Source organism: Chelonoidis abingdonii, chromosome 26 (assembly GCF_003597395.2).
Source record: "Chelonoidis abingdonii isolate Lonesome George chromosome 26, CheloAbing_2.0, whole genome shotgun sequence".
Taxonomy (NCBI): domain Eukaryota; kingdom Metazoa; phylum Chordata; order Testudines; family Testudinidae; genus Chelonoidis; species Chelonoidis abingdonii.
This window is the reverse complement of record NC_133794.1, coordinates 9,317,229-9,341,942: the sequence shown is the minus strand read 5'-3', so window position 1 is coordinate 9,341,942 and position 24,714 is coordinate 9,317,229. Positions and strand designations below refer to the sequence as shown.

At 52.1% G+C, this 24,714-nt stretch overlaps 3 protein-coding genes across 5 annotated transcripts in view; 2 read left to right on the top strand and 1 right to left on the bottom strand.

The window, feature by feature from the left end:
* The first annotated feature begins 1,008 nt into the window (after positions 1-1,008).
* On the top strand, positions 1,009-11,506 carry DNAJC14 (DnaJ heat shock protein family (Hsp40) member C14). 2 transcript variants are annotated; one of them, XM_032785544.2, is made up of 6 exons: positions 1,009-2,760; positions 4,070-4,176; positions 5,218-5,337; positions 5,654-5,814; positions 6,138-6,240; positions 7,139-11,506. In XM_032785544.2, the coding sequence occupies exons 1-6, from the start codon at positions 1,093-1,095 to the stop codon at positions 7,371-7,373; spliced, it is 2,394 nt and encodes a 797-aa protein (XP_032641435.1). In that variant the 5' UTR covers positions 1,009-1,092; the 3' UTR covers positions 7,374-11,506. The 2 variants fall into 2 exon arrangements, with proteins under 2 accessions (XP_032641435.1, XP_032641436.1); XM_032785545.2 differs by lacking the exon at positions 6,138-6,240.
* A 461-nt stretch (positions 11,507-11,967) lies between these two features.
* ORMDL2 (ORMDL sphingolipid biosynthesis regulator 2) lies at positions 11,968-13,811 on the bottom strand. Its single transcript, XM_032785598.2, has 3 exons — positions 13,540-13,811; positions 12,865-13,016; positions 11,968-12,190 (listed from the first exon to the last, which is right to left on the bottom strand). The coding sequence occupies exons 1-3, from the start codon at positions 13,711-13,713 to the stop codon at positions 12,055-12,057; spliced, it is 462 nt and encodes a 153-aa protein (XP_032641489.1). The 5' UTR covers positions 13,714-13,811; the 3' UTR covers positions 11,968-12,054.
* A 1,558-nt stretch (positions 13,812-15,369) lies between these two features.
* The window catches only part of SARNP (SAP domain containing ribonucleoprotein), a 53,262-nt gene continuing 43,917 nt past the window's right edge, over positions 15,370-24,714 (top strand). For both annotated transcript variants that reach the window (XM_032785594.2, XM_032785592.2), the window contains exons 1-3: positions 15,370-15,457; positions 17,562-17,661; positions 18,276-18,322. In XM_032785594.2, coding sequence (XP_032641485.1) covers positions 15,422-15,457; positions 17,562-17,661; positions 18,276-18,322 — 183 coding nt within the window. In that variant the 5' untranslated portion in view covers positions 15,370-15,421. The remainder of the gene's footprint in view (positions 15,458-17,561; positions 17,662-18,275; positions 18,323-24,714) is intronic.

Here is a 24,714-nt window from a genome sequence, read left to right as displayed (position 1 = left end):
CAGGTGAGTTCCCCTCCCCCCATGTAGGGGGGCAGCCGCCCCCCGGGCTGAGCCCCCGTTTCATGGCGGTACCCGCGGGGCGGGGGTCTCTGCCCAGGGGCACGTGGGGGCAGCGGGACGATGCCCCCCCCGTCGGTGCTGGTCTGTCTGACCCCGGCAGCGCGGTGCCGGTTCCCCCGTGGGGGGCGCGCCACGTGCGGTGCCCGGGCCCAGGCCGGTGCCCCCCCGCGCTGTGTGTATCGCTCCGCTGGGCCGGACTTCGGGACGGGCCCGGTCGTGGGGCGAGCGGCGCTCTGGAAACGGGGCTGGTGCAGAGCCCCCAGCGGGCCGGGTCGCGGGGAGACGTGAGCAGCGGGGTCGCTAGCCGGGACGCGGGCGGGGGTTGGAGGGCCCCTGACGGGGTTAAATCCAGGCTGGGAAGCTAACGCCTGTTCAGCCTGAGCTGGGCCCCTGCCGCGCCGCCCTCCCGCGTGGCTGTTTGTCACCCGGAGTCAGCTGCCTGCGCGCCCCGCTCCGCTCCGCAGGGACCCCTCGTTCCTGGAGCCAGTGACTCGAGCGGTGGCCAGTGCTGGTGAAAGCTGCGTGCGAGGAAGTTCTGTGCAGCCATGGCTAGCGCCAGCCTCAGCTTCCCGCAACCGCTGTGGGGTGAGAGGGGAGTTCGCTGGCACTTGGGGTAGAGCTTCGAGAGCTGAACACCTGGGATCCGGGGTACGACCGTCGGCCGATCTCAGTGGCTCCTCCGCAAGCAGCTCTTGGGTGGCTGCTGGTGTCTACCAACGAGCTGAGGTGGGGGAAGCTCTGTCTCCCCTTCCAGGGCCCCCCAGTCCGCTCTGCTCTCAGTGTGCATCAGAAGGTAGGTCCAGTCACATGGACTGGGGGTTTGAGAACGAGCCTTGGAGACCACTCACGATTCATGGCCAGGGCTGCCCTTCGATCCCTCACGTTGTGTGTCTTGGCCTTAAGTCTGGTTTTGAACCCTTTGATTTTATTTTATTTTTTTCTAATTTGCAGGATAAAGGCTACAAAATGACAGCTGTAACTTAACCCTTGCTGGTCCATGATGGCGCTGGGGGCAAGGCAGCAGAAAAGCAAATGTCTGGAGGAGGAGAGATGTGTGAAACCAAACCGGATAGCTCCTGCTGCTGGAGTGGCACGTTCTCAGAGGGCAGGGGTGCACCAGGTGCCAGCCCTCGTGTGGATAACAGTCCCTTGTTCTCAAGTTTCAGGGATCCGGGAAGCACTGGGCCTAACGGCAGCCAGTTCTTCCAAGAATCCTGCAGTCCTGAAGGCCCAGAGCGTACATCTCCAAGCCAGAGCTGGTCGAAACAGCTTCACGGAGCCACCAAAGGCTTGGAACCGATGGAGACTCATGGGCCAGCTGCTGCTGGGACTCCTAGCGTACGTGAGACATTGCTAGCCGAACCATCAGCCGAGAGGCTAGGGAAGGTGGAGGAGGCCGGACGTTCTCCCCATCAGGGCTTTCCAGAAGGCGGCGGGCAGAGGACTGCCTGCACTGCAGGGGACGGTGTTGGTTGGAATGGAAGCTGCGACCGTGTATCAATGGGGCTGCTTGAAGGGGATGGCTTGCACATTACTGAGTACAGTGCCCCTGGCTCCGGTCTGTCCAGTTACGAATGTTTCTGTAGTTGTCAGGGTGAGAGTTTGGATTCCTCCAGGACTTATTTGGAAAAGGGGAACTGCTCGTGTAGCATCACCTGCCAGCGCTGGGCTTCAGAGTCCCCTGGAGCCGAGGATGAAGCCTTTGGTCCTGATTCAGCACCATTGCTGCAGGGCCAGGAGGAAGACGAGGAAGATGATGGCGTGTCCAAGGCCAGTGAGGACCCTTCCGACTCTGGCAGGGTGCTCAGCAGCAGGAAGAATGGGAGACGCCAGAGGCACCGCTCTGGCACAAAGGACAAGGAGGAGGGGAAGGAGAATGCCAAGCGGGAGGGTAGAACTGCGCCAGCTGGCGGGAAGCACAAGCAGGCCAGGAAGAGGAGCCATGCGGACCGGCGGCGCCACCTAAAACCAGAGGTCCCGAAGCAGCTGGAAGAGCTGGCCTGGGTCTGCATCTCCTGTTTCAAGAAGCTCATCAAGCTGGTGCTGGTCATCACCCATGAGTGTGGCGAGTATGTGGAAGCTGGTGGGAGGCTCCTCTACTCCTGCTGCCAGCTCGAAACCTGGGACCTGGGCTCCGCTCAAGCTAGCATGAGGACGTGGAGCCAGTGGGCCAAAAGCAGCTCAGGGAAGGCGGCCCGGTGGCTGGGTTCCTGGGGGAACTGGCTGTGGCGGCTGCTCAAGATGCTGGGTGCACTGCTCTTCCTGGTGCTCATGCTGCTCCTGGGCAGCCTGCGGCTGTGCTGGCGAGTCTCCAAGTCCCTGCTCCTTGCTGGGGCAGCTAAGCTGGGCAGAACCAGCAGCGTGGCCCGGCTCCTCTCGCTCCTGGACTCCCCCTTCCTCCACAGAATATGGGCTCTCTTCAGAGAAACCAGGACTTGCAAGTACGTGTTCCACTTGCTGCAAAAGTGGAGAGGGCTGCTTGGGGCATCCAAAGGACTAAGGACCAATGGACTGGGAGAGGCTGTGGCTGGCCCTGACCCTGGCATGGGGGGCCGCTACCAGCCCAGCGAGGAGATGGCACGGCTGCTGGCGCTGGCCGACGTGCCTGAGGAAGAGCTGAACCCCTTTCAGGTGCTGGGGCTGGAGGTGACTGCTTCAGACACGGAGCTGAAGAAGGCCTATCGTCAGCTGGCCGTGCTGGTGAGTGTGGCGGGCGACGGACTTCCCAGCCAGCCCCATGGCACCCGAGCACCTGGGGGGCATGAGGCAGGAACTCCATTCGAGCTGCATTGTCCTCTTACGGGGGGGAGTGAGCCACTCTTCTCTAGCCTCTCCCCACTGAGGCTCAATATGCTTAACCCCCATCCCCATATTACAGATGGGTAAACTGAGACCCACAGTTAGGGTGACTTGTCCAAAGGCCACGTAACGTGTCTCAGAGCTGGGGTGAGACCCACATTCCTTCCTGTGAATCCCTTGCTTTGGTGGGTCCACCGCAAGGCCTCGCCAGTGGCGTGGGGATCTGGGTTAATCGCTGGCGGCACCAGCAGCAGCTCCAGAGTTAAGCTGGTGCTGAGACTGGCACAGACTGCAGGGCTGAGCAGCTGACTGACTCTAGTCCCTGAAGCTGCCTGGTATCTCAGCGGGGGACGCTGCGCTTTCCATGTCCTTTATAAAGTGAAAATTCTGCTTGACGTTTTGCCCCACGTGCTTCCTGTTTTCCTGGGTTCCTCTAAAGAGTCACGGCCTGGGGCAGCCTTCGCGTGTTTCCTGGCCCCAAGGTGCATCCGCCTCCTCTTGCAATTCTGTCTCCTCCACTGTGCCCCTAGTTCAGCGCCATCAGCTGTGCTCTGACTGTGCTGGCTGGGGTGAGGCGGGACTGGCAGAACAAGCTGAGCTCTGTGGGGACCTGTTGGGGTCAGGTGGACCCTGGAGGAGCAGGCGGACCCTGGAGGAGCAGGCCAGGGCAGCAGCGCCTTGGGGCGCTCTCTGAGCCCTGACACCCTGGGGTGGTGGCGGCACGTCCTGACGCAGCTTTGTCAGGTGGAATCACCACGCGAGCACCATGGAGTCGTGGCAGGGGCCGTGCTGGGAGCGCTTGATGGCTTTGAGGCTCCCCTTGGTGCTGGCCAGCCCTTCTGCCCCAGCCCATCAGCTGGACACCCCCTTTTTGTGCTGGCTGGGATGGGGAGCCCTCCTGCCTTTGCTGCTCTGCTTGCGCTGCCTGGGAAGGAGGGCGAGGAACTGCCAGTCAGGGGTCGGGACCCCAGGAGCAGCAGGTGGGGGCTGAGGCTTGCCAGCTCAGTAGCCTGGCCTCACCCACACCAGAGTGGACCAGTTGGCCTCATCTGAGGCCATGTAGCACCCCCTCCTTTCTCCCCCAGACCCACCTGGCTGTGCTGTCCTGCCCCTGGAGGGGGCTCCATCCCAGCCAGACCCCTCGGACCAGACAAAGGCAGTGCCAAAGGAGCCTCTCGGTGTTCTCAGGTTTCTGTGTCTTGCTTCGCAGGTTCATCCTGACAAGAATGAGCATCCGCGGGCAGAGGAAGCCTTCAAGGTGCTGCGAGCTGCCTGGGACATCGTGAGCAACCCGGAGAAGAGGAAAGAGTACGAGATGTGAGTGGGGGGGCCCCTTCCCACTCTCTAAGGCAGGACAGGCGAGGGATAGAGGGGTGCCTGTGGTTGCTGGTGGCGGATTAGAGAACATGGCCTCCTCCGTGTACTCAAGGGACGGGCGACGGGGAGGAAGGTAGTCTGGGATCTTGGGCTGTGCTAATCAGTCCCACTGTGATTTGCTGATGTGAGCTGCTCACCAAAGTTGGTGCTCTGCCATGGGACTTCTACTTCCCCTGCTGACTGGGGGAGCAAGGCTGGGACCTTCAGACTGGTGTTCTGAGTGGGACCACTCCTCTTCCAGTACTCGCCACTGCGAGACATTGCTTTCAGGCCTGAGTGTGGGTGAACCTCCTGCGCTCTGCTGGGAAGACACAGCCAGGAATTTGTGAGTGAGGCTTTTCATGAGCTGTTGGTCATAAGAGCAAAGGCAGAGCACGAGGGCTTTAACAGAGAAACCTCCTGTACTTAAACACCCTTTAAAAGTCGCTCTTAGACAGACTCCGGTCCCCTGTCAGAGAACTGGCATGTGGGAATTTCCAGTTATAAGTGAAATCCCTCAGGCTGTTCTTACGGTCAGGCCCAGGTCAGGGCATGGGCGCTGTTGTGCTAGGAGCTGTACAAATGTGTCCTATGGACAGTCCCGGTCCTAGAGTGCTTACTGCCTTGGTTAGTGAGGAGCCGCCACAGGTGACGGCAGCAAATGGGTGGGGAGGGGAGGAGGGCTTACCATGCTGCACAGGCTGGTGCTGCGAGCGGGGCGGCGTCAGACCTGGGTTGATGGGACAGAGCGGAGGCTCTCCAAGCTCAGCCACCCGGCACAGTGGCCTCCCAAGCGCTGTTCTAGTGCTGGGCTTCTGCCGCCCCCATCTCGGCCAGCGAGGGCCTGGGGAAGAGGTAAGGATGTGTGTCCCACGCTGGCTGTAGCAAGCTGGCCCTGTGCCGACGGGGCCCGAGCCCAGCAGGGATGGGCAGGGGCTGACTGCTGGGTGCAGAGGCTCCCTGCTTGGGGCATGACTCGCTCCCATGCTGTTATGATTGCAGCAAGCGGATGGCGGAGAGCGAGCTGACCAGGTCCATGACTGAGATCCTCACCAAGCTGCGGGAAGACCTGAACGAGGCCATGAACACCATGATGTGCAGCAAGTGCCAGGGGAAGCACAAGTAGGTGCTGCAGCCCGGGGCCTTGCCTCCCCCTAGGGTGTGGAGAGTTACCCCTCCATGGGGCCTGGGGCTCAGGAGTGGGCCTGGCCCTGCGTGGTGGCTGGAATGCAGCAGCCAGACAGTCCTGCAGCTGGTGGACTCATGTCCTGGCTTTCCCAATTAGCTGCGCTTAAGGCCACTGTGCCTCTTCCTTCAGCACAAGTGTTCAGTGGTGTGGGTTGTCCCAGAGCATTCTGGGAATTTGGTGTGCTGTGGGAGGGAGGACGGCGAGCTGGCCCTGCTCGAATGGTGTTTGAAAATCTCCCTGCTGCTCTAGGAGGTTCGAGATGGACCGAGATCCGCTTAGTGCTCGCTACTGCGCGGAGTGTGGCAAGCTGCACCTTGCCAAGGAGGGAGACTTCTGGGCTGAATCGAGCATGCTGGGATTGAAAATCACCTACTTCGCCCTGATGGATGGGAAAGTCTATGACATCACAGGTACGGGTGTGTCCGTGGGGCTGCCTGACCACACCATGAAACTGCCCAGTTGTTTGCCAGCCCCCTGAATAGCAGTTACCCCAGGCTGATTAACCTGTGTTTAAACCTTCCTATGCTCCTGCGTCAGGGTCGAGCACGCCGAGCCCAGCTGGAGAGGAGGACACCAGCTCTTGGGGGTGCGGGGTGCAGCTGCCTCCTGCTTCCCCTGAGCGTGTCATGGCTCCTGTGCTCCAGAGGCTTGGAGGGGAGATGGCGGCGGTTGCTTCCTGCACTGAGCTAAGGTGGCTTCCCGCTGGCTGATGGTATGTCCTGTCTGTCTGCAGAGTGGGCTGGCTGCCAGCGGGTTGGGATCTCTCCTGACACCCATCGCGTCCCATATCACATATCGTTTCGCTCACAGAGCTCTGGCTCAGGTGGACGCCAGAGGTTGGTACTGGATGCTGTTCTGGTTCCTTCGTGCTCTTGCCTTGGTCTGAGTGGGTGGGGATGGGTCAAATCGCTGATCTTGAGCCCTTCTGGGGGAGCTGGGGCTAGCCATGAGTTCCCTCTGGCATCCTCCTCCTCCCCCCATCCAGGCTGAAGGGAGCGGAGTTACTAGTGTCCCTGGGAGTCTCCTAGATGGGGTCAGCAAAGCTCCCCCCCTTTCCTACTCATGCTGTTGCTGGGCCCTGAAGCAGCGCCCCCTTGTGGTGGAGCCTGCACTGCGGCTTTAAGCCATGTGGACGGAGGACAGATTATTCTGTACAGATAAAACTCCCCCTTTCTGTGGCTGTTGGAGGACACCCCCCCCCCCCCTCACAGACGTCCCTTAAACCAACACCAGCCAGCGATCTGGCATCTGTTGCTCTGTCAGCCTGTCCTGTTTCTAGCTGCCTCCCCACTGGGTGGAAGGGTCACGGGACCACAGTGATCCCAGAGACCCCTGCCAAGTGCCATCCAATGCTGCTGAAGTTAACAGGAGGGCAGGTCACTGAGCCCCTGGCAAGATCTGGCCCCTTAGCCTCACATCTCCCTTGCTGTGTGGCTGCTCTCCCTGGTGAGGAGACGGGGAGTGGCCTGACTTGAAAGTCCATGATTGAGCTGAGACTAGAACCCAGAAGCCCCTGCAAACCACTTAGACCCCCACTGCCTCCCTGAAGTGGGGACAGAACCCAGGAGTCCTGAGTGCCACTCCCCCTGCTCTAACCCACTAGCCCTTGCAAACCTCCCAGGGCTGGCCCTACAACCTAGGAGTCCTGACTCCCTGCTTTAACCACTAGACCGCACTGATGTGCCCTTTGACATCCAACTACGTGTGTAAGGCCCGTCTCTTGTTTTCCCCCAGAACTGCCTCTGAAGGCAGCCCTGCCTCGGCTGCAGACCTGCAGGACTTCTTCAACCGCATATTTCAGGGGACCCCAGGGGAGATGCCCAACGGGGGCTTCTTCAGGCCACCCCAAGCCCCCCAGGCAGCAGCTCCTTCTGCTTCTGCTCCCGCCCCAAAGACAGAGAGTGCAGCCCCAAAAGGGGACTCGAAGCAGAAAAGGCGGAAGAAAGTTCGCCGTCCCTTCCAGCGCTGAGGAGCGGCATAGCCTGTGGGGGCTGCTTTGAACTCGGCCTGACAGGAAACGAAGCTCCTGTGTACGTTCCAGCAGGCAGCTGAGTGCATCCCAGGTGCAAGGTCAGACACTGAAAGGGCTCTTTACAAGAAGAAGAATCTATTTTTTTTTTCTTTTAGATATTTAAAAGTAACCAGGCGTTCAGGGAATTTCTGGCTGACGCCGTTAACTTCTAGTGTAAAGAACCAGACCCAGTGATACCAAAGAACTCCAGCGGGGGGTGCCCTGCAGGATCCCTAGAGACACCAGTCCCGTGTGTGTGGAAGGATGGTCTCTCTGCTGGGGCGGGGTGGGGGAAGCTGGACAGAGCCATGGAATCTCTTCAGGGTTAATTAAAAATCAGGGAATTGTTTCATTTCTGTGAAGGCCACATGTGGGATATATGGGGAGGCAGCCATGTCCCTTCCATCCACCTGCCCCCTGCTTCTCAGGTGTGGTTCCCCTTCATTCCCTGCCCATTGAAGTCTGCATCTTGCAGCCCTCCGAGAGCTGGGGGAGCGTAACCCGTCAGACACAGTGCCTGAGCAGCATCCTTTAGAACTGAGGTGCAATTTGGCCTCTTAAAGCTTCTGCAGCAGAGCGGATTCTTGTCCCCGCAGCTCATCGCCCCAGAAGAGCCACGCCAGGCATTAAAGCCCGGTGCTGGAGGGCAGCTTGCTCAGCTCACAGCTGCCTGGAGAAGGCTCCTAGGGAGCAGCCCGGCCTTGGCCCTGGGAGTGAAGTCTAACTCTTGTAGTGTGTTCTCCATACCTGCTGCTGGAGCCAGGGCATCTGGCAGTGCTCTCAGCGGAGCGGGTGGGGAAGCCTGTTTCCCCAGAGATGAAATGAGGCGGAGGGGGCGGTGCTCCTTTCCCATTGCGCTGGTAGCACAGGCTGGCCCTTAGCTTCATGCTTTATCCCCCATCTGATTTTTGTTGATTTCCCCTCAGCCCTGCTTTCCTGCCCGCTGGTCTCTGCCTGAGGCCTGGGAGAGCGGGTCCTCAGCAGGTGTCTCTGGGAGCTCAGTTGAGAGATGCTGTCTTCACGAGTCTCCTGATCCGTGCAGCCAGTATCGAATTTACCACTCGCACACACGGGGACCAAACTTTCCAAGGGAGCAAGTCAAGTTTGTAAGCCCAGCCCCAATCCATCAAAAACCTGGTCTGCTTCTGCTGGGCCCTGCAAGCTCCTGTGCTCCTGGCAGTTAGACGGGTCTGGAACTGTCCAGCCTCTTCCTGAAGGATTGGTCTTGGGTTTTAACAGCTGGTTCCTCTTTGTCCATATCTCTAGTATGTGCATAGCCCGTGTGATAAATATAGCCCAGTCCCTGAAAGCAGAGGGGGGAGTGCTCCCCCCCCTTCCCGGGGCAGCGTCAGTCAGTTCCGTGTATTACACCTCAGCTTTCGGTTAGCGCTTTCTGTAACCTCCTTCAGTTTGCTCTGCTGGTCGCTAACACGCACCCAGCTCAGAGAGTTGCTGCTGAATTACTTTGACCCCAGCTGGAGTAAAGCTGATTTTTAAGTTGTGCCAGGAAATAGGTCATTTGACTTGTCAGGTTGTCCTTGACATTCCACTGCTGAATTTCCAAAATGAATGGGATTTAGGGTAGGGCCTACACAAACAATTGTGGGTGTGAGCAGAAAGTTGTGCTTTAGGATTACACTCAGCAGTGTAATCCTATCTTGAATAATTATCCATCCGCCTGCAAACTGAACCCCAGTACGATAACGTTGGAGTATTCTCTTCACACCCAGCTTGTGTATAGACACCACAGTGCAGGTGTGGAAAAGGGAGGCCTGGCCCCTGCTAAAGCTGGATTTTGGGCTGGTGGAAGAAAACCAGGATGGTACCTCAGGCCACACTGAATCTTAGTTTGTGCTGCCTTGGTCTGTTAACTAATGCCTGGCCTGGCTGCACTGGACAGGAGGAGTGAGGTCAGGTAATTTCTCATCACCTTCCTTCTAAGGCTGAGACTAAGCTCTTTAAAACAAACCCTCCCAGCTCAGCCTTCCTCTAGGAGCTTTGTTAACTTGGCTGGCTTCTCTGTCAGACTGTTTCTTCCCCAGGTGTCACTTACCTGCAAACTCTGCTTCCTCCTCCCAGAGGGAACTGTGGGCAGCAGGACTGAACGAGGTGGGGACAAGGGCTGCAGAACTCTTTGCCTCTGGCTACCTGGTTCTAAGAGCAGCTGAGCTGGGAGTGAGTCTCAGCATCAGATGGTTATTGGGGGGCCTTATGTGAAACGAATCAAGGGTCTTTAGCGTGTTCCTTGCAGATGTGCATCTATGTCCCTAAAAATTCCAGCTACAGGGGGTGCAAATAGGGGGTCCTCGGAGAGGGCAGCATGATTGTATGCAGGACCGCAGGGTCTGACCAGACCCGAGGAGGGGCAAGCTGTGCTCCCTCGGGGAGGGGGGGGGGGGGGTCAGCTTGGACTGTTTCTACCAGGGCTTTACCCGGGCTGCAGAGAGGTGGCCCACATCTGGCACCCTATCCATTCACTCCTGCTCAGTAGGCAGACATTAGCTCTAGGTGTGAAGTTGGTGGGAGGAGGAAGCAGTGTTTTAACATGGGGCCAGTCACAGTCATTGGTGCATAATGGATGAGTGGACAATGTAAAGCCGGGCATCCAACTGCTCATTTAGAAGGGCCAGGAAGGGAGCTAAGCGTAAGAACAGCCATACAGGGTCAGACCAATAGTCCCGCTAGCCCAGTGTCCTGGCTTCAGCTAGTGGCAAGTGACAAGTGTTTCTGAGGGAGTGAACAGAACAGGGCAATCACTGAGAGATCCAGCCTGTCTTCTAATTCCAGCATCTGGCAGTCAGAGGTTTAAGGACACCCAGAGCATGGGGCTGTGTCTCTGCTCATCTTGGCTAACAGCCATTGATGGACCTCTTCCCTGTGAACTTAACTAATTTTTTTTTGAACCCAGTTATAGTCTTGGCCTTCACCATATCCCCTGGCAAGGAGTTCCACAGGTTGACTGTGTGTTGTGGGATCCATTGTTGGGTTTTAAACCTGCTGCCTATTAATTTCATTGGGTGTTGCCTGGTTGGTTGATTATGAGAAGGGGTAAATAACACTTACTTTCTTCACACCAATCATGACTTTATAGACCTCTGTCATATTCCCCCCCTCCCATCTCTTTTCCAAGCTGAGCTGTCCCAGTTGCTTTTCATCTCTCCTCACCTGGAAGCTCTTCCCAAGGGAGATATACCTTGAGCTCTCACACATGGGCTGCTGGGGATTTGCTCTCTAGTTTTCAGCTGCAAAGGACACCTTGGCTGGTAGTGCCTCTGGGACCCCAAAATGTGCATTAAGGGGCCTTGGAAACATACCAGGAGGGCACAACTCATCCAGTAACGTTCTGGCTGCCGTCACAGGGGGCAGCTCCAGAACTGTAATGTCCTCGTGGGCTGTATGTGTGTGGCTTCTTGTCAGCTCCTCTTGGGCAGCTGCCACAGCCACCTTGCTGCTCCTTATCCCTTCATGTTTAAGGGAGAGTTTCTCTATGGCTGGGCTGCCAGCCTCCTTAGCTTATCTTTTCATCGTGGGCGCATACAGCAAAGCTTGTTGCATTTGGCAGATGCCAGAGCCTCTCTTTTGTTGGGGCCTCCCTCCCTGTACACTGGAAGCCACAGGCTCACCACTGCAGCTTTGAGCTGAGCATGCACAGAGCACAGGAGAGCAGCCACGCCCAAGGACACCTACCAGCTTGTTCTGTTCTTTTCTCCCCTGAGCTTGTGTGGCTTCTGCGGCTCTGCTGCCGGGGCTGCCTAACTCAGTTCACAGCAGAGGAGCCAGAAACCGAGTGATAGGCATGTTCCCTCTCTGCCCTGCCTCTGAGCTCCTTGCGCTAGTGGAGCTTTGGGGAAGCCGATTGGCTGGATGTGCATCTGCTTGGGCTGCTGTGGAGCAGAGCTGCCTTAAGATGCTTACATATGTTTTGCAGAAAAGTCAGTCTTGGACAATCAATCCCTCTTCCTGACCTGTATTGTCATACGAGTGTTTGATGCCGGGTGCAGTCACGGTTCAGTTCGGGGGCTGAGCATAGAGGTTTTTAAGGTGATTGTGTATCTCATCACTTTTGTTAAATTAAAATATGATTTGAAGAAGCCTCTCTGTCCTGCAAGGTGGGGAAGGAACAAGCAGCGGGTTGTGGGATCCTCTCCCCTGAGCGACTATCTTCTGTTCTTTACCATCACCCCTGGCTGATTTCCCTAAGCCTAGGGCCCCCTTGCAAGAACACCACTCTTGTCTCTAAAACGTCTTTATTCTAGTAGAAGTTTATAAAACACAAGGAGGGGAAGGATGCACAGACTGGCTATTTCTCCCCTGCTGGGCACGTCGCAGTTACATGAGCAGTAGACACCTGACAGGGTAGCTCATGCGACACTTAGACTACCTCCCTCCTCACAACTCTCTCTACCCAAACAAAAGATAAAGCCCAAATACCGATGATTATTATGGAGAGTAACTTAATCCCCTTGCAAAATAATCCCTCCAAGTGGCTCAGGCAGGGGCTGGTCCCTTGCTTGCATGGCCGCCCTAGTTCACAATCAGGACCGCACTCTCACGCTGGGTTTGTTACTCCTTCGCTAGAGCAAGAGGTTGCTGGGATGGGCCCTCTCTTCCCTTGCACCCAGCTGGGCAGCGCTGAGTCTTAGTATTTGTTGATGCCAAAGACACGCACGCCATGGAACTGGGGCAACTTGGGGAGGAGGACGCTGAGGAGGGACGTTGTGTTGATTATAAAATGTGCAGGGTCGTATTTGGTATAAAAGCTGGTGAGGAGGTAACTGGAAGAGAGACAGAGGCAGGGTTAGTTCTGTGGCCATCCAGTCACCGGCTGGGGTGATGGCACACGAAAGCTATTTCCGAGGCTGGATTGACATCAGAGGTGGTCATGCAAACATCCCAGCCAATGAACCTCACACCTCATGCAGAACCATTTCCCCAGCACAGGCAGAGTTCAGTCACCAGAGCCCATGCTGCTCAGGGCACAAGCCTTCAAGGACTAGCCTGATGCTCACTGGTTTGTTTCAGGCCTGAGAGCTTGTGCCCTCCAGTTGCAATCGTCGGAGGCCAGCCACTTTGCCAAGGCATGCAGGGCTGTGGCCAGTTCATTGAAAAGCTACGTACTCTATAGCTGAAGTGGCTTTCCCTGTGTAGGAGAAGGCCCAGCATAGGCTAGTGCCTAAGTATGGCTTCACGCAGACTCCAGCAAACCTATCTTCTCCCTGAGCCATTCACGCCTGCTCAGCTAAAGCTGGAGCCTGGCATAATGTGCTTCTAGTCTCCATGGGCTATGCCGGGGAACTGCAGTGAACCCCACTGCATGCCTGGGAGCTCCAGCTCTGGGCAGGTTTGAAGCCCTGCTACCATAGGCCCCCTGCAGAGAAGGCAGGTCCTGGAAATGAAACACCACTGGCAGCGCTACAGCTGACCTGCCGCAGCAGGAACTGACACTCACAGAACTACTGGTGAGATGCTGAGGAACTTGCGGGAGGAGGTGCACTGCGTCCCATAGTCTATCTGTTCCCAGTGCGTGAGCAGGCGATCCTTGCCCTGGTCCGGCGTCTCAAAGGGGGTTCCTTTCACAGTGTGAAGAAACCAGTACATAACCTGCAATTTCCATGGTGAGAAGGGAGGATGTAAGGAGAGGGCCTGGGTCCTTATGCTCTTGTATCATTAACACAATAGGGGGGCAGGGATCAGACAGGCCACACAGCTAGAGGGCAGCTGAGCTGTGGAACTCATTGTTACAGAAGGCCAGAGTCAAACACCAGGTCTGTGTTTAGAAAAGGGCGGGCTGGACAGGTAAGTTCTCCCTAGGTAAAGTGACTTGCCTAAAAGAGTGGCAGCTGGAAACAGAACTCAGGAGTTCTTGCTCCTAAACTAGGAAAAGGGTAATGCAATGTCATGTGTCAGGCCACAGCTGATCATCAGCAGGGGTCAGGAAAGTACTTCCTATATCACCTGAAGCTTTCCCAAAAACAGCACCCTCTATAGCTAAATCTCTCTGAGTGCTGACCCAGCAGCAGGGACTGGGCCTCATCCCAGCTCCTCCAGGCCCAAAGAGCTGAGTCTAACCCTGCACTTTCTAGCAGTGCAGGAAAACAAGCTGGGAGGCTGAGATTCAACTCACCAGGTTGTGTATAACATTAGTGAGGGTCCACACCACAGGAATGCTGAAGAACGGGATGCTGAGGAGAATGATATGGAGAACTCCCACCGAGATCACGTAGGCCAGCCAGATGCCACGGCTGTTCAGCACCCGTGTGTTGGGATTCACCTCGCTGTGGGCCACCCCAACATTCATCCTGAATGAGAGATGGGGTGTAGGAGAAGAGTCCAACGTTACTCATCTGAGACGCTGAAGTTTGTTGATTCTGCCGCGTGCCTGATGCCATCCTTCTATGAGATCACGGCTTTTGGCACATGCCCGTTCCAGGTTTCTTTCTAATACTTTGTCCTTCTGCAACATCTTGCAGCCAAGAGTCCCCAGATGCTTTATAAACATTAACGCATGAATCACCGCAGCCCCCAGGCGGGTTGGTAAGGTCTCTGGATCCCCATCTTACAGGCAGAACATCAAGTCACAGAGAGGGGAAATGACCGGCCCACAACCACCAATTGAGGTAGTGGCAATGAGAAGTGGGAGCCAGGCATAGCTGCCTCCTCTAGCCCCTAGACTCCACTCCTTGCCCAGAGCTGGGGAATAGAACCCAGGCATCCTGACTCCCAGCCCCCTCCCCTCTCGTCCCTTTACCCCCCACCCTCATCCACTGGATGGCACTTGTTAGTGATTCTGGAAATCCAGCAAGCAAAGCTGAAATTGCAGGGACCCTATGAGTTGCTTTTGCTTGTAATTCAGGTTTTAGTTTCTCCCCATCTTTACGGCCACACAACCCCACCGCACCCCAATACCTACAGTTCATCCTGCATCCCATATGTCTCCCTCCACCTCTCAGCCCTTATATGGCCCCGTCACCCCTTCCAGTAGAATTATACCACCACCTAGCTCTTTAAAGCTCATTTTCCACCGGTTGATCTCAAAGCTCTTTACAACGGAAGGCAATATCATGCTCTCCATACTACCCGTGGGGAAACTGAGGCACAGAGCCAGGAAATGACTTGCTCAAGGTCACTGAGCAGGCCTCAGGCAGAGCTGGGAACAGAATGACGGTCTCCTGATCCAGAGCTGTAGCCACCAGTATCTCTATAGGGGTTTGGGCACCACCTGGTTAGAAATGGGGCCCAGGACTGGCCTTGTACCAGAACCACTAGACTCTGCTCTCACCCTTGCTGCCCTCTAGAGGCACCACGGGCCGCCCTGCGCCCCCACAGGCCGCCCCCGCCCCCTACCTCCCGCCTTTCCCCGCAACCCCCCCACTTGCCCACCCGACGGGAGCGCCCCACCCCCACTGGGTCCCACGCCGCCCCGCCCCGCCCCCTACCGATCTCCCACACGGGCCGCCCCGCCCCTACCGTGCTAGTGCACCCGGCTCCCCACCCCCTACGGCCGCCCCGCCCCACCGTCCCACGGTGCCCCCGCCCGCCCGCCCCCTACCGGTGCCTTGCCCCCACGGGCGCCCCGCCCCCACGGTGCCCCTCCTCCTACCTCGCTCCCTGCCCCCGCCCCCTGCCGGGAGGCTCCTATAGCTGCTTCTCCCCACTTTCCTTCCCCATTCAGAGCCCGCGGGCCCCTACAACGGCCTCACCCACCCGGCAGCTGGTGCGGAACCTCCACACGGCTCCCTAGTCTCGTCTCCCGGAAGTGCTCTGCTGCCTCCCACCTCCGTCTTCTGAGCACCTATTGGCCAGCGTCGTTGTCGCTCATCTCTGTCCCCGCCCCTCCCTCTGTAGCTACCAATACGAAGCAGCAGGGCTGGGTGCCGCGGGGCCAATAGGAAGACGCTATATTGAGCGGGCGGGTTGGGCGCTCGCTCAGGAAGAGCGCGGCTGATTGGGCGGCGGGAGCTCGAGGTGGGCGGGGCCTGGTGGGAGCGACCTGAGGAGGCGACAAGATGGCGGCGGAGACGGTGGAGCTCCACAAGCTGAAGGTAGCGGAGGGAGGCGCGCCGAGAGGCCCCGTCTCCCCGGGACCCTCACTCTCCTAGCGGGTGGGGCCTGGCCCCCAGTCTCCCTCGCCTCACTCCCGCCTGCGGGATAGGCCGAGACCCCCCGAGCCTCGCCGCGTCCGAGCGCTCAGCTCCCGCCCGCGGCGCGTGTGCGTCCCCCCCCCTCTCCCCGCTCCTGGGGGCGTCCCGGGCGGCTGGGCCGCCTCGGCGGGTGCCCCAGCTCCGGGCCGTTCCTCCGTCCCCGGGGCTGCTCGGGATCCCGCGGAGCCGTGGCGGGAGCGGGCGAGGCCTGTGTTTTTAGCAATGAAATGGGCCTTGCACCAAGCACTTCCCTGCCCCGGGAACGCGCGGTGACCCCGGGGTGTTCGTGAGAGTGTCACGTGGGAAGCAAATCCGGAGAAACTCACAAACCCCGGGGCGAGTCCTAATCTTCCAAACCTGTGGGCAGGGCGGCCTCTTCAAATACTGCTGGGAAACCCTCCCCCGGGGAAAGGGGGAAGCTGCAGTCACTGGCTGCCTCAGCCCCAAAATATGGGATTTCCAGAGGGTATTTGGGCTGAAAAAGTGGTACATCTTCTAGTTCGTTGTGGTGAGTTCCTCCACGTGCTCGCTGTTGCTTTCACACGTAGTGCGGGCAGTGCTCTAAGAACGCTTAAATGTGCGTTACTTTTACTGAAGGAGAAGAATAAAGATCCGATCTGATTACAGGGTAGCCAAAAATCAGTCATTGCACACCAGGTACGTATATTAAACTACCCAGAATAATCAACATTCTGGGTTTTCTCAGCATGTCCTCTAGTCATTGTCTTAGTAAGAAATATCACCAAACCTGTATGATGGCAGTAAACAGACATGTCAAAATTCTGCAGGGGAAGAAACTTGGATAGCAAGATGTTTGACTGTAATATAATCTTGCGAAGATTGCGGTTGAAGCCTGTATTTAGGACTCTTAAAATTAGCCTGAGCAGAATACTAGAAAGAGTTCATTGGGGGATAATCTTGAATTGGGCCCAGGCAGATGGACTGGATAATCTAATGGCTCTTTTGTCTCTAATTTCTGTGGTTTCAATAACATGAAAGGTCCTTCTGTATGACACCATAGTCATCTTAAAGTCTTTGAAACACTTAAATAGAGAGGCACATTTTTTTTTATTAGGTTTGGGGGGAAACTGATCACAGGGAGATGAACTGACTTGTCCAAGCCATCAGTAAATCATTGGCACAGCTGAAGGTAGTTTCAAGGAATCCTGCCCCCGCTCTAACCACTAGAACACACTCCTCTCAAATCCCAGCAGTTGAGTCCCAGTCCCTGGGCACTAGGCATCATCTCTATGCTCTTATCTTCAGAATTTTCAATTGACTGTTAAACGATAACACTAGTGATAGCAAGTAGCGATTGGAAGTTCTTCATATCTTGAGTATTTTAGAGTGGGTCAGCAGGTTTAATTATACTTAAGGAGTATGACTAGCGAGATGTTACTATATAGAACAATGTAATTTTTCTGCTGTTTTTGTTCAGTGTGGGGTGTAATGTCTGCAGCTACATTTCTGTTCCCAGTCCCCAGAGCAACTCAGAATCTGCAGGATGTAAAGCAGTTCTCAGGGGGAGCACAACACGGATTCAGACCCTCTATTGTTAATACCTCTTTTGTCCTGCTCAAGCTCTTTTTGTCCAAGGATTGTGAAGTGCCTGTCTACCTCAGAGGGCTTGAGGCATTTGACAGATGGGAGAAATGGAGGCACGGAGAGGATTACAGAAATTGTGATGGAGAAATTCTAGTAGATTATCCAACTCCCTTCTAGTACATTTTCTGTGGAATCCTAGATGTCAGGGGTAAAGTAAAGATCAAGGCTACACAAAGGGAGCCAATGAAAAAGCTGGAAGGAACCCACTCTGACTCCTGGTCCCCCCAGCTCTAACCACTAGGCTTATTGCCTTTTCTTTTGTCAGTGCCAATGCCCTTGGTGTATCTGGTCTGCTCATTATTTGCTTGTTTTGATCCTTTTGCTTTGGTGGTGTTTCTCCTGTTCTTTGAAAACTTGAATGAATTAAGTATGCTAATGAGAAGTCTCTTCTGGTACACAGCTTGCTGAACTGAAACAAGAATGTCTCGCCCGTGGCCTGGAGGTGAAGGGAAACAAACAGGATCTCATAAACAGACTCCAGGCCTACCTTGATGAACATGGTGGGTAATATGTTAGGCTGGAGCAAGCTTTGCAGTTCGTGGGTCCCTCTAGGAAGGTCGACTCAGGGCCCAGCTTTGGCCTCTTTGTTTTTACAGGAATTTTGAACTCTCCCTAATTGGTCCCTTTTTATAGATTCTAGCTCTTGTAAACAGTCCCCATTACAAGGGTTTGCTGTGAGACTCTTGTAATAAGGGCTGTCTTGTGGCTGTAGCCTCTGAGAATCCCCCAATGAGACAGTCCTCAGAATTTTCTTGGTGATAGGCCCAATTCATCAGGTGTTCCTCACGTGTCGCTCTCATCCAAGTCTATGTATGGAGAGTGACTGTAATATTGAGTAATTCAAGGTGTATTCTTTTCTTCTTTGATCTCAATTTCCACCCCCTAAAAAACCCCAAATTTATGAAGTGTCCGTGTATACATTTTGTATAACACAGGCCACAGAGCTTCTCCAAAACAATTCCTAGAGTATATGCTTACATATTGTGGTGATGGGCCTGATGTAAGAACCTGAACAGAATCTTTACAACATTAACTTACTTATTACTGTGGAGAACATCAGCCTTCTAGGAGTTAATTTCTCATTAATCTGTGGATTTTTTTAAAATTATTTTAGCTGAAGAAGAAGCAAATGAAGAAGATGTTTTGGGAGAAGAAACAGAGGTAATTCCTATTACTGTGAGCAGATTATCATACTATCAGTCTATTTTTAGGTGTAGCTGTGTACCGGTTTGCCTGACGTCATCTGATCTTTGGCCAGTTTCCAGCCCAGTGGCAATGTACAGATTAATTACTTTATATATCATGTCAATCACTGTCGCAATTGTGGGGAACTCCCCTGTGAATGAACTGTAGTGTATTTATCAGAAGGGTAGCTCTGTTGTTCTGGATCTGAAAAAGTGAAAGAGTCCTGTGGCACCTTATAGACTAACAGAAGTATTGGAGCATAAGCTTTTGTGGGTGAATGGCCGCTTCGTCAGACGCATGTGGTGGAAATTTCCAGAGGCAGGTATAAATATGCAAGCAAGAATCAGTCTAGAGATAACGAGGTTAGTTCAATCAGGGAGGATGAGGCCTTCTGTACAGATCCAGACTAACGCGACTACCCCTCTGATACTTGACACCATGTAAGGCACTGCATTTGCCCGTATAGAGTGGAAATCCATCAATCTCATGAAGAAACTTGCACAAGTACAGACAGATATCATCTTCCTTTCCAAATGCAAACGGATGGACATCATACCAAATGGACTGAAGGTGAAAAATCCATTGCTATCTACATACTGCACAGACCACAGTGAGAGATTATGCCATACGCTATCAAAGAAACTGAGGAACCACCTGATCAGCATCCTATACTGCAAACAGGAAAACATCAAAAAAGAGCTGTCCAACCTGGAGACTCTCATAAATAACCAACCTTCCACACAAACAGACTTTACTAAAATAAGACAGGAGATCTACATTACACACTTCATCTCTCTACGAAGGAAAAAGGATTGTGAGCTGTGTAAGATCCTACCTGCCGCATGGGGCCACAGCAGTGGTACCCCTAACTCACCCAGCAATATCATCAATTTATCCAGATAGATGCAACCCGGCAGAAGAGTCTGCCCTATCTCGGGGACTCTTTTTGCCTCACCGTCCCCATGAACATGGTACAGTTCTGTGGTGATCTGGAAGCCTACTTTCGCCATCTCCAACTCGAAGAATACTTTCAGGATAACACTGAACAGCTCAATGATACCCCACCACCAACAGCACAAGAAGAACAACTCCACATGGACTCCTCCTGAGGGTAGAAATGACAGTCTGGGCCTATACATAGAATGCTTCCGCCGACGTGCACAGGCAAAAATTCTGGAAAAACAACATCGCTTGCCTCATGACCTAAGTCGTGCAGAATGCAATGCCATTCACAGTCTCAGAAACAACCCTTACATTATAATCAAAGAGGCTGATAAAGGAGGTCCGGTGGTTATCATGAACAGGTCTGACTACCAAAACAATACTCCAGTACCAAATTCTATAGGCCACGTTCCTCAGATCCCATTGAGGAATATATTAAGAAACTGCACCATCTACTCAGGGCACTCCCTACACTAACACAGGAACAAATCAACATGCCCTTAGAGCCCCAACCAGGGTTATTCTATCTACTACCCAAGATCCACAAACCCGGAAACCCTGGATGCCCCATCATCTCTGGAATTGGCATTCTCACTGAAGGACTGCCTGGATATGTGGACTCTTTACTCATACTCTATGCCACCAGCACTCCCAGCTCTCTCCATGACACCACTGATTTCCTGAGAAAACTACAATGCATTCGTGATCTTCCAGAAAACATCATCCTAGCCACCATGGATGTGGAAGCTCTCTACAAAATGTCCCACACATAGATGGAATACAAGCTGTCAAGAACAGTATCCCTAATGATACCACAGCACAATTGGTTGCTGAGCTCTGTAACTTTATCCTTATGCACAATTATTTCAATTTTGGTGATAGTGTATACCTCCAGACCAGTGGCACCGCTATGGGCACCCGCATGGCCCCACAATATGCCAACATTTTTATGGCTGACCTGGAACAGCACTTCCTCAGCTCACATCCACTCACGCCCCTTCTTTACCTATGCTACATTGATGACATCTTCATCATCTGGGCCCATGGGAAGGAGATGCTGGAAGAATTCCACCACGATTTCAACAGCTTCCACCCCACCATCAACCTCAGCCTTGGCCAATGTACACGGGAAGTCCTAAGACACCACGGTACAAATAAGTGATGGTCACGTTAACACAACCCTATACCAAAAACCTACTGATTGCTATGCCTACCTTCATGCCTCCAGTTTCCATCCTGGACATACCACGTGATCCATCGTCTACAGCCAGGTGCTGAGGTACAACCACATTTGCTCCAACCCCTTAGACAGAGACCAACACCTACAAGATCTTCACCAAGCATTCTCAAAACTACGATACCCGCACGAAGAAATAAGGAAACGAATCAACAGAGCCAGACATGTACCCAGAAGCCTCCTGCTGCAAGACAATCCCAAGAAAGAAACCAATAGGCCATCACCTACAGTCCTCAGCTAAAACCTCTCCAATGCATCATCAGGGTTCTACAACCCATCCTGGACAGCGATCTCTCACTTTCACAAGCCTTGGGTGGCAGGCCATTCCTCGCCCACAGACAACCTGCCAACCTGAAGCATATTCTCACCGGTAACTGCACACCGCACCATAGTAACTCTAACTCAGGAACCAATCCATGCAACAAACCTTGATGCCAACTCTGCCCACATATTTACACCAGTGACACCATCACAGAACCTAACCAGATCAGCCACAAGATCACTGGTTCATTCGCTTGCACGTTCACCAGTGTAATATATGCCATCATGTGCCGCAATGCCCCTCTGCCATGTACCATCACCAAACTGGAAACCCTACGTAAAAAAGAGAGATGGACACAAATCAGAGTAATTAGGAATGGCAATATACAAAACCCGTAGGAGAAAACTTCAACCTACCTGGACACACAATAGCGAGTTAAGGTAGCCATCCTGCAGCAAAAAAACTTCAGGACCAGACTCCAAAGAGAAATGCTTGAACTTCAGTTCGTTTGCAATTTGACACCATCAACTCAGATTAAACAAAGACTGTGAATGGCTTGCCAACTACAAAAGCAGTTTCTCCTCCCTTGGTGTTCAACCTCAACTGCAGAAGAGGACCTCACCCTCCTGAGTGAACTAACCTCATATCTCTAGACTGATTCTTGCCTGCATATTTATACCTGTCTCTGGAAATTTCCACCAGATACATCTGATGAAGTGGTATTCACCCGTGAGAGGCTTTGCTCCAATATTCTATGCTGTCTATAAGGTGCCACAGTTCTCTGTCACTTTGTAGCGTATTTGACATTGTTATTAATGGGGTTTCTTGTGGACTGGATAGTCTGGTATGTGGCTGACATTAGAGAATTGGACTCTTTTAATACTAACCCTAATAGAGAGTAAACTGAGTTAGTTTTAGGCCTCACTCACTGAAGAGCAGATCTTATCAACTGGAAAATAATATGCTTAAGAAAAGCACCTGTTTTTTGTTCTTTACATAGTGCTGTAAAATTGAGCGGACATCATGGGCGTAGCCATTTGCCTAGAAGGGGAGCCTCAAAACTAAGGACTTGCACTCCGAGAGAGAGCAAAGAGCTCAACCTGGGGAGACCAGTTAGTGTTAGGGGAAACTAGTCTCTTTAGGTATTTTATTTCTACCTCCAATGTGCTTGTGTTTGATCATACATTTGTGTATGCTGTTTTGCTAGCTATCGCTTGTGAGAGGTAGGATGTTGTAACTTAAGAATGTTCTCATCCAAGCAGTGTCCTGTGTCCTCGGAAAAATGTGGATTTTTATCAAGTCTAGCGCTGTCAAACACAATATAACCCACAGTAGATTACGTTATCCTAACACTTACGAAACCTGCTAAGACTTCATAAAAATACCCAGTATAAATAGTAAGTCCTGAGATTCACACAGCCCAGAGGAAAATAGAACCAAAAAATTTGCCAATGACATCTAGGTTAAATTCGGACCTGACACCCGGTGTATCGCTGCTGAGTCAAGAGTTGCATCTTTGTATGTAATTTCTAGATTTGGCCCCATGCGTGTTTTTTTAAATACATTGTTTATGTTTGTTGTTGCCACGTTGTTTTCATTGTCTCTAGAATTTTTGTTACTCTAATACTATAAATTCAGTTTGAAGAAAAGCTCTAATCCTGAAACACGTTATGAAGCTTTACTCATGTGTGAGTGGTCTTCAGTGTTGCAGAATCATGTCCCAAAATACTACTGTATGGAGAAGGCCGGGGTAAATTCTTAGCCCTTATATCGTTCACTCAAAAAATTAATTGTGATTAAACAAAGTAATCACAATAATTGCAGTTTTAATCGCACTGTTAAACAATAGAATACTAATTGAAAATTAAATATTTTGGATTTTCTACATTTTCAAATATGTTTGATTTCAGTTGCAACAGAGAATACAAAGTGTACAGTATTCACTTATGTTATTATTACAAATTATTTGCACTTAAAAAATATAAAAATATATTAGTATTTTTCAATTCACCTCATACAATACCATATTGCAATCTCTTTATTGTTTAAAACGCAACTTGCAAATGTACATTTTTTTGTACATTTCTGTGCACTCAAAACCAAAACAATGTAAAACTTTAGAGCCTACAAATCCACTCAGTCCTACTTCTTGTTCAGCCCATCACTAAGAGAAACAAGTTTGTTTACATTTACGGGAGATAGTGCTGCCTGCTTCTAATTTACAATGTCACCCGAAAGTGAGAACAGACGTTCAGATGTCACTTTTGTAGCCGGCATTGCGAGATACAGTATTTACGTGCCAGATATGCTAAACATTTCTATGCTGATGATGCTTGTTAAATAATATGTTAATTAAATTGGTGATTGAATTCCTTGGGGAAGAATTGTGTGTCTCCTGCTCTGTGTTTTACCTGCATTCTGCCATATATTTCATGTTATAGCAGTCTTGGATGATGACCCAGCACATGTTGTTCATTTTAAGAGCACTTTCACTGCAGATTTGACAAAACGCAAAGAAGGTACCAATGTGAGATTTCTAAAGATAACTACAGCACTTGATCCAAGATTTAAGAATCTGAAGTGCCTTCCAAAATCTGGTTGGGATGGGGTGTGGAGCATGCTTTCAGAAGTCTTAAAAGAGCAGCACTGCGATGTGTAAACGACAGAACCTGAACTACCAAAAAATAAAATCAACCTTCTGCTGGTGGCATCTGACTCTCGTGATGAAAATGAATATGCATTGGTCTGCACTGGTTTGTATCATTACTGAGCAGAACCCATCATCAGCATGAACACGTCCTCTGGAATGGAGGTTGAAGCATGAAGAGGTTTATGAATATTTAGTGCATCTCGCAATGCTGGCCATGCGAATGCCTGTTCTCACTTTCAGGTGACATTGTAAACAAGAAGTGGGCAGCAGTATTTCCTGCAAATGTAAACAAACTTCTTTGAGCGATTGGCTGAACAAGAAGTAGGACTGAGTGGACTTGTAGACTCTAAAGTTTTACATTGTTTTATTTTTGAATGCAGTTTTTTTGTACATAAGTCTACATTTGTAAGTTCAACTTTCATGATAGAGATTGCACTACAATACTTGTATTAAGTGAGTTGAAAAATACTATTTTTTATTTTTACGGTGCAAATATTTATAATACAAAATAAATATAAAGTGAACACTGTACCCTTTGTATTCTGTGTTGTAACTGAAATCAATATATTTGAAAATATGGGAAACATCCAAAAATATTTATATAAATAGTATTCTGTTGTTTAACAGCGTAATTAATCATGATTACTTTTTTTAATTGCTTGACAGCGATATAATTTGCAAAATAAATGCCCAGAATATAAAATCCAGGCATTTAAATTAACACTGTATGATAAATACAGATGGCTGTAGCGACTGCATTATGGGGTAAGTGCTAAGTATTGTCTTTTATGCAAAGCTTTCAGCTGTTTCTTAATGGATCTATCCTCACCGCACCCTCCATACAGTAGGGTTGTCTGCAGTGTTATCACTGTTTTTACAGATGAGGAAGGTGAGGTAGAGGTAAAGTGACTTGCCTCGATCACTAAGGAAGACTGTTTCAGAACCAAAACTAGAGACAGGCTTTGCAGTGTCTACTGAAGGTCAGCAGTCTGGCCCTGGGCTCTGATAACTAGGCTACAGCCCCCTCTAATAAATACTAGCAAGGCTTTTGCAACAGACAGTTATCCCACAGCGAGGTGCTTATTGGCCAGGCTACACAGACTTCTGGGGAAGTAGAGTTTGTGCTGTCCTCTAAGTTCTCTGAGGAGAGGCCAGCTGTGAGACTGCAGAATATCCATGTGGGATGGTAGCCCAGCAATTTTAGCCTTTATTTTTTTTTTTTTTTTTTTAAAGGATCAGGAGGAGTCTTGAAGTACATTAAAATGGGTAGATAGGTT

What these genes read in the sequence shown, in the direction of transcription:
- DNAJC14 (XM_032785544.2), top strand. Translation starts at nt 1,093, where the DNA reads ATGTCTGGAGGAGGAGAGATGTGTGAAACCAAACCGGATAGCTCCTGC. An exon ending in AAGAGGAAAGAGTACGAGAT is followed by an intron (nt 4,177 to 5,217) that starts GTGAGTGGGGGG and finishes TTATGATTGCAG; the next exon opens with CAAGCGGATGGCGGAGAGCG. An exon ending in GGCTCAGGTGGACGCCAGAG is followed by an intron (nt 6,241 to 7,138) that starts GTTGGTACTGGA and finishes GTTTTCCCCCAG; the next exon opens with AACTGCCTCTGAAGGCAGCC.
- ORMDL2 (XM_032785598.2), bottom strand. Translation starts at nt 13,713, where the DNA reads ATGAATGTTGGGGTGGCCCACAGCGAGGTGAATCCCAACACACGGGTG. An exon ending in CTAATGTTATACACAACCTG is followed by an intron (nt 13,017 to 13,539) that starts GTGAGTTGAATC and finishes TGGAAATTGCAG; the next exon opens with GTTATGTACTGGTTTCTTCA. An exon ending in AGCATCTCACCAGTAGTTCT is followed by an intron (nt 12,191 to 12,864) that starts GTGAGTGTCAGT and finishes TCTCTCTTCCAG; the next exon opens with TTACCTCCTCACCAGCTTTT.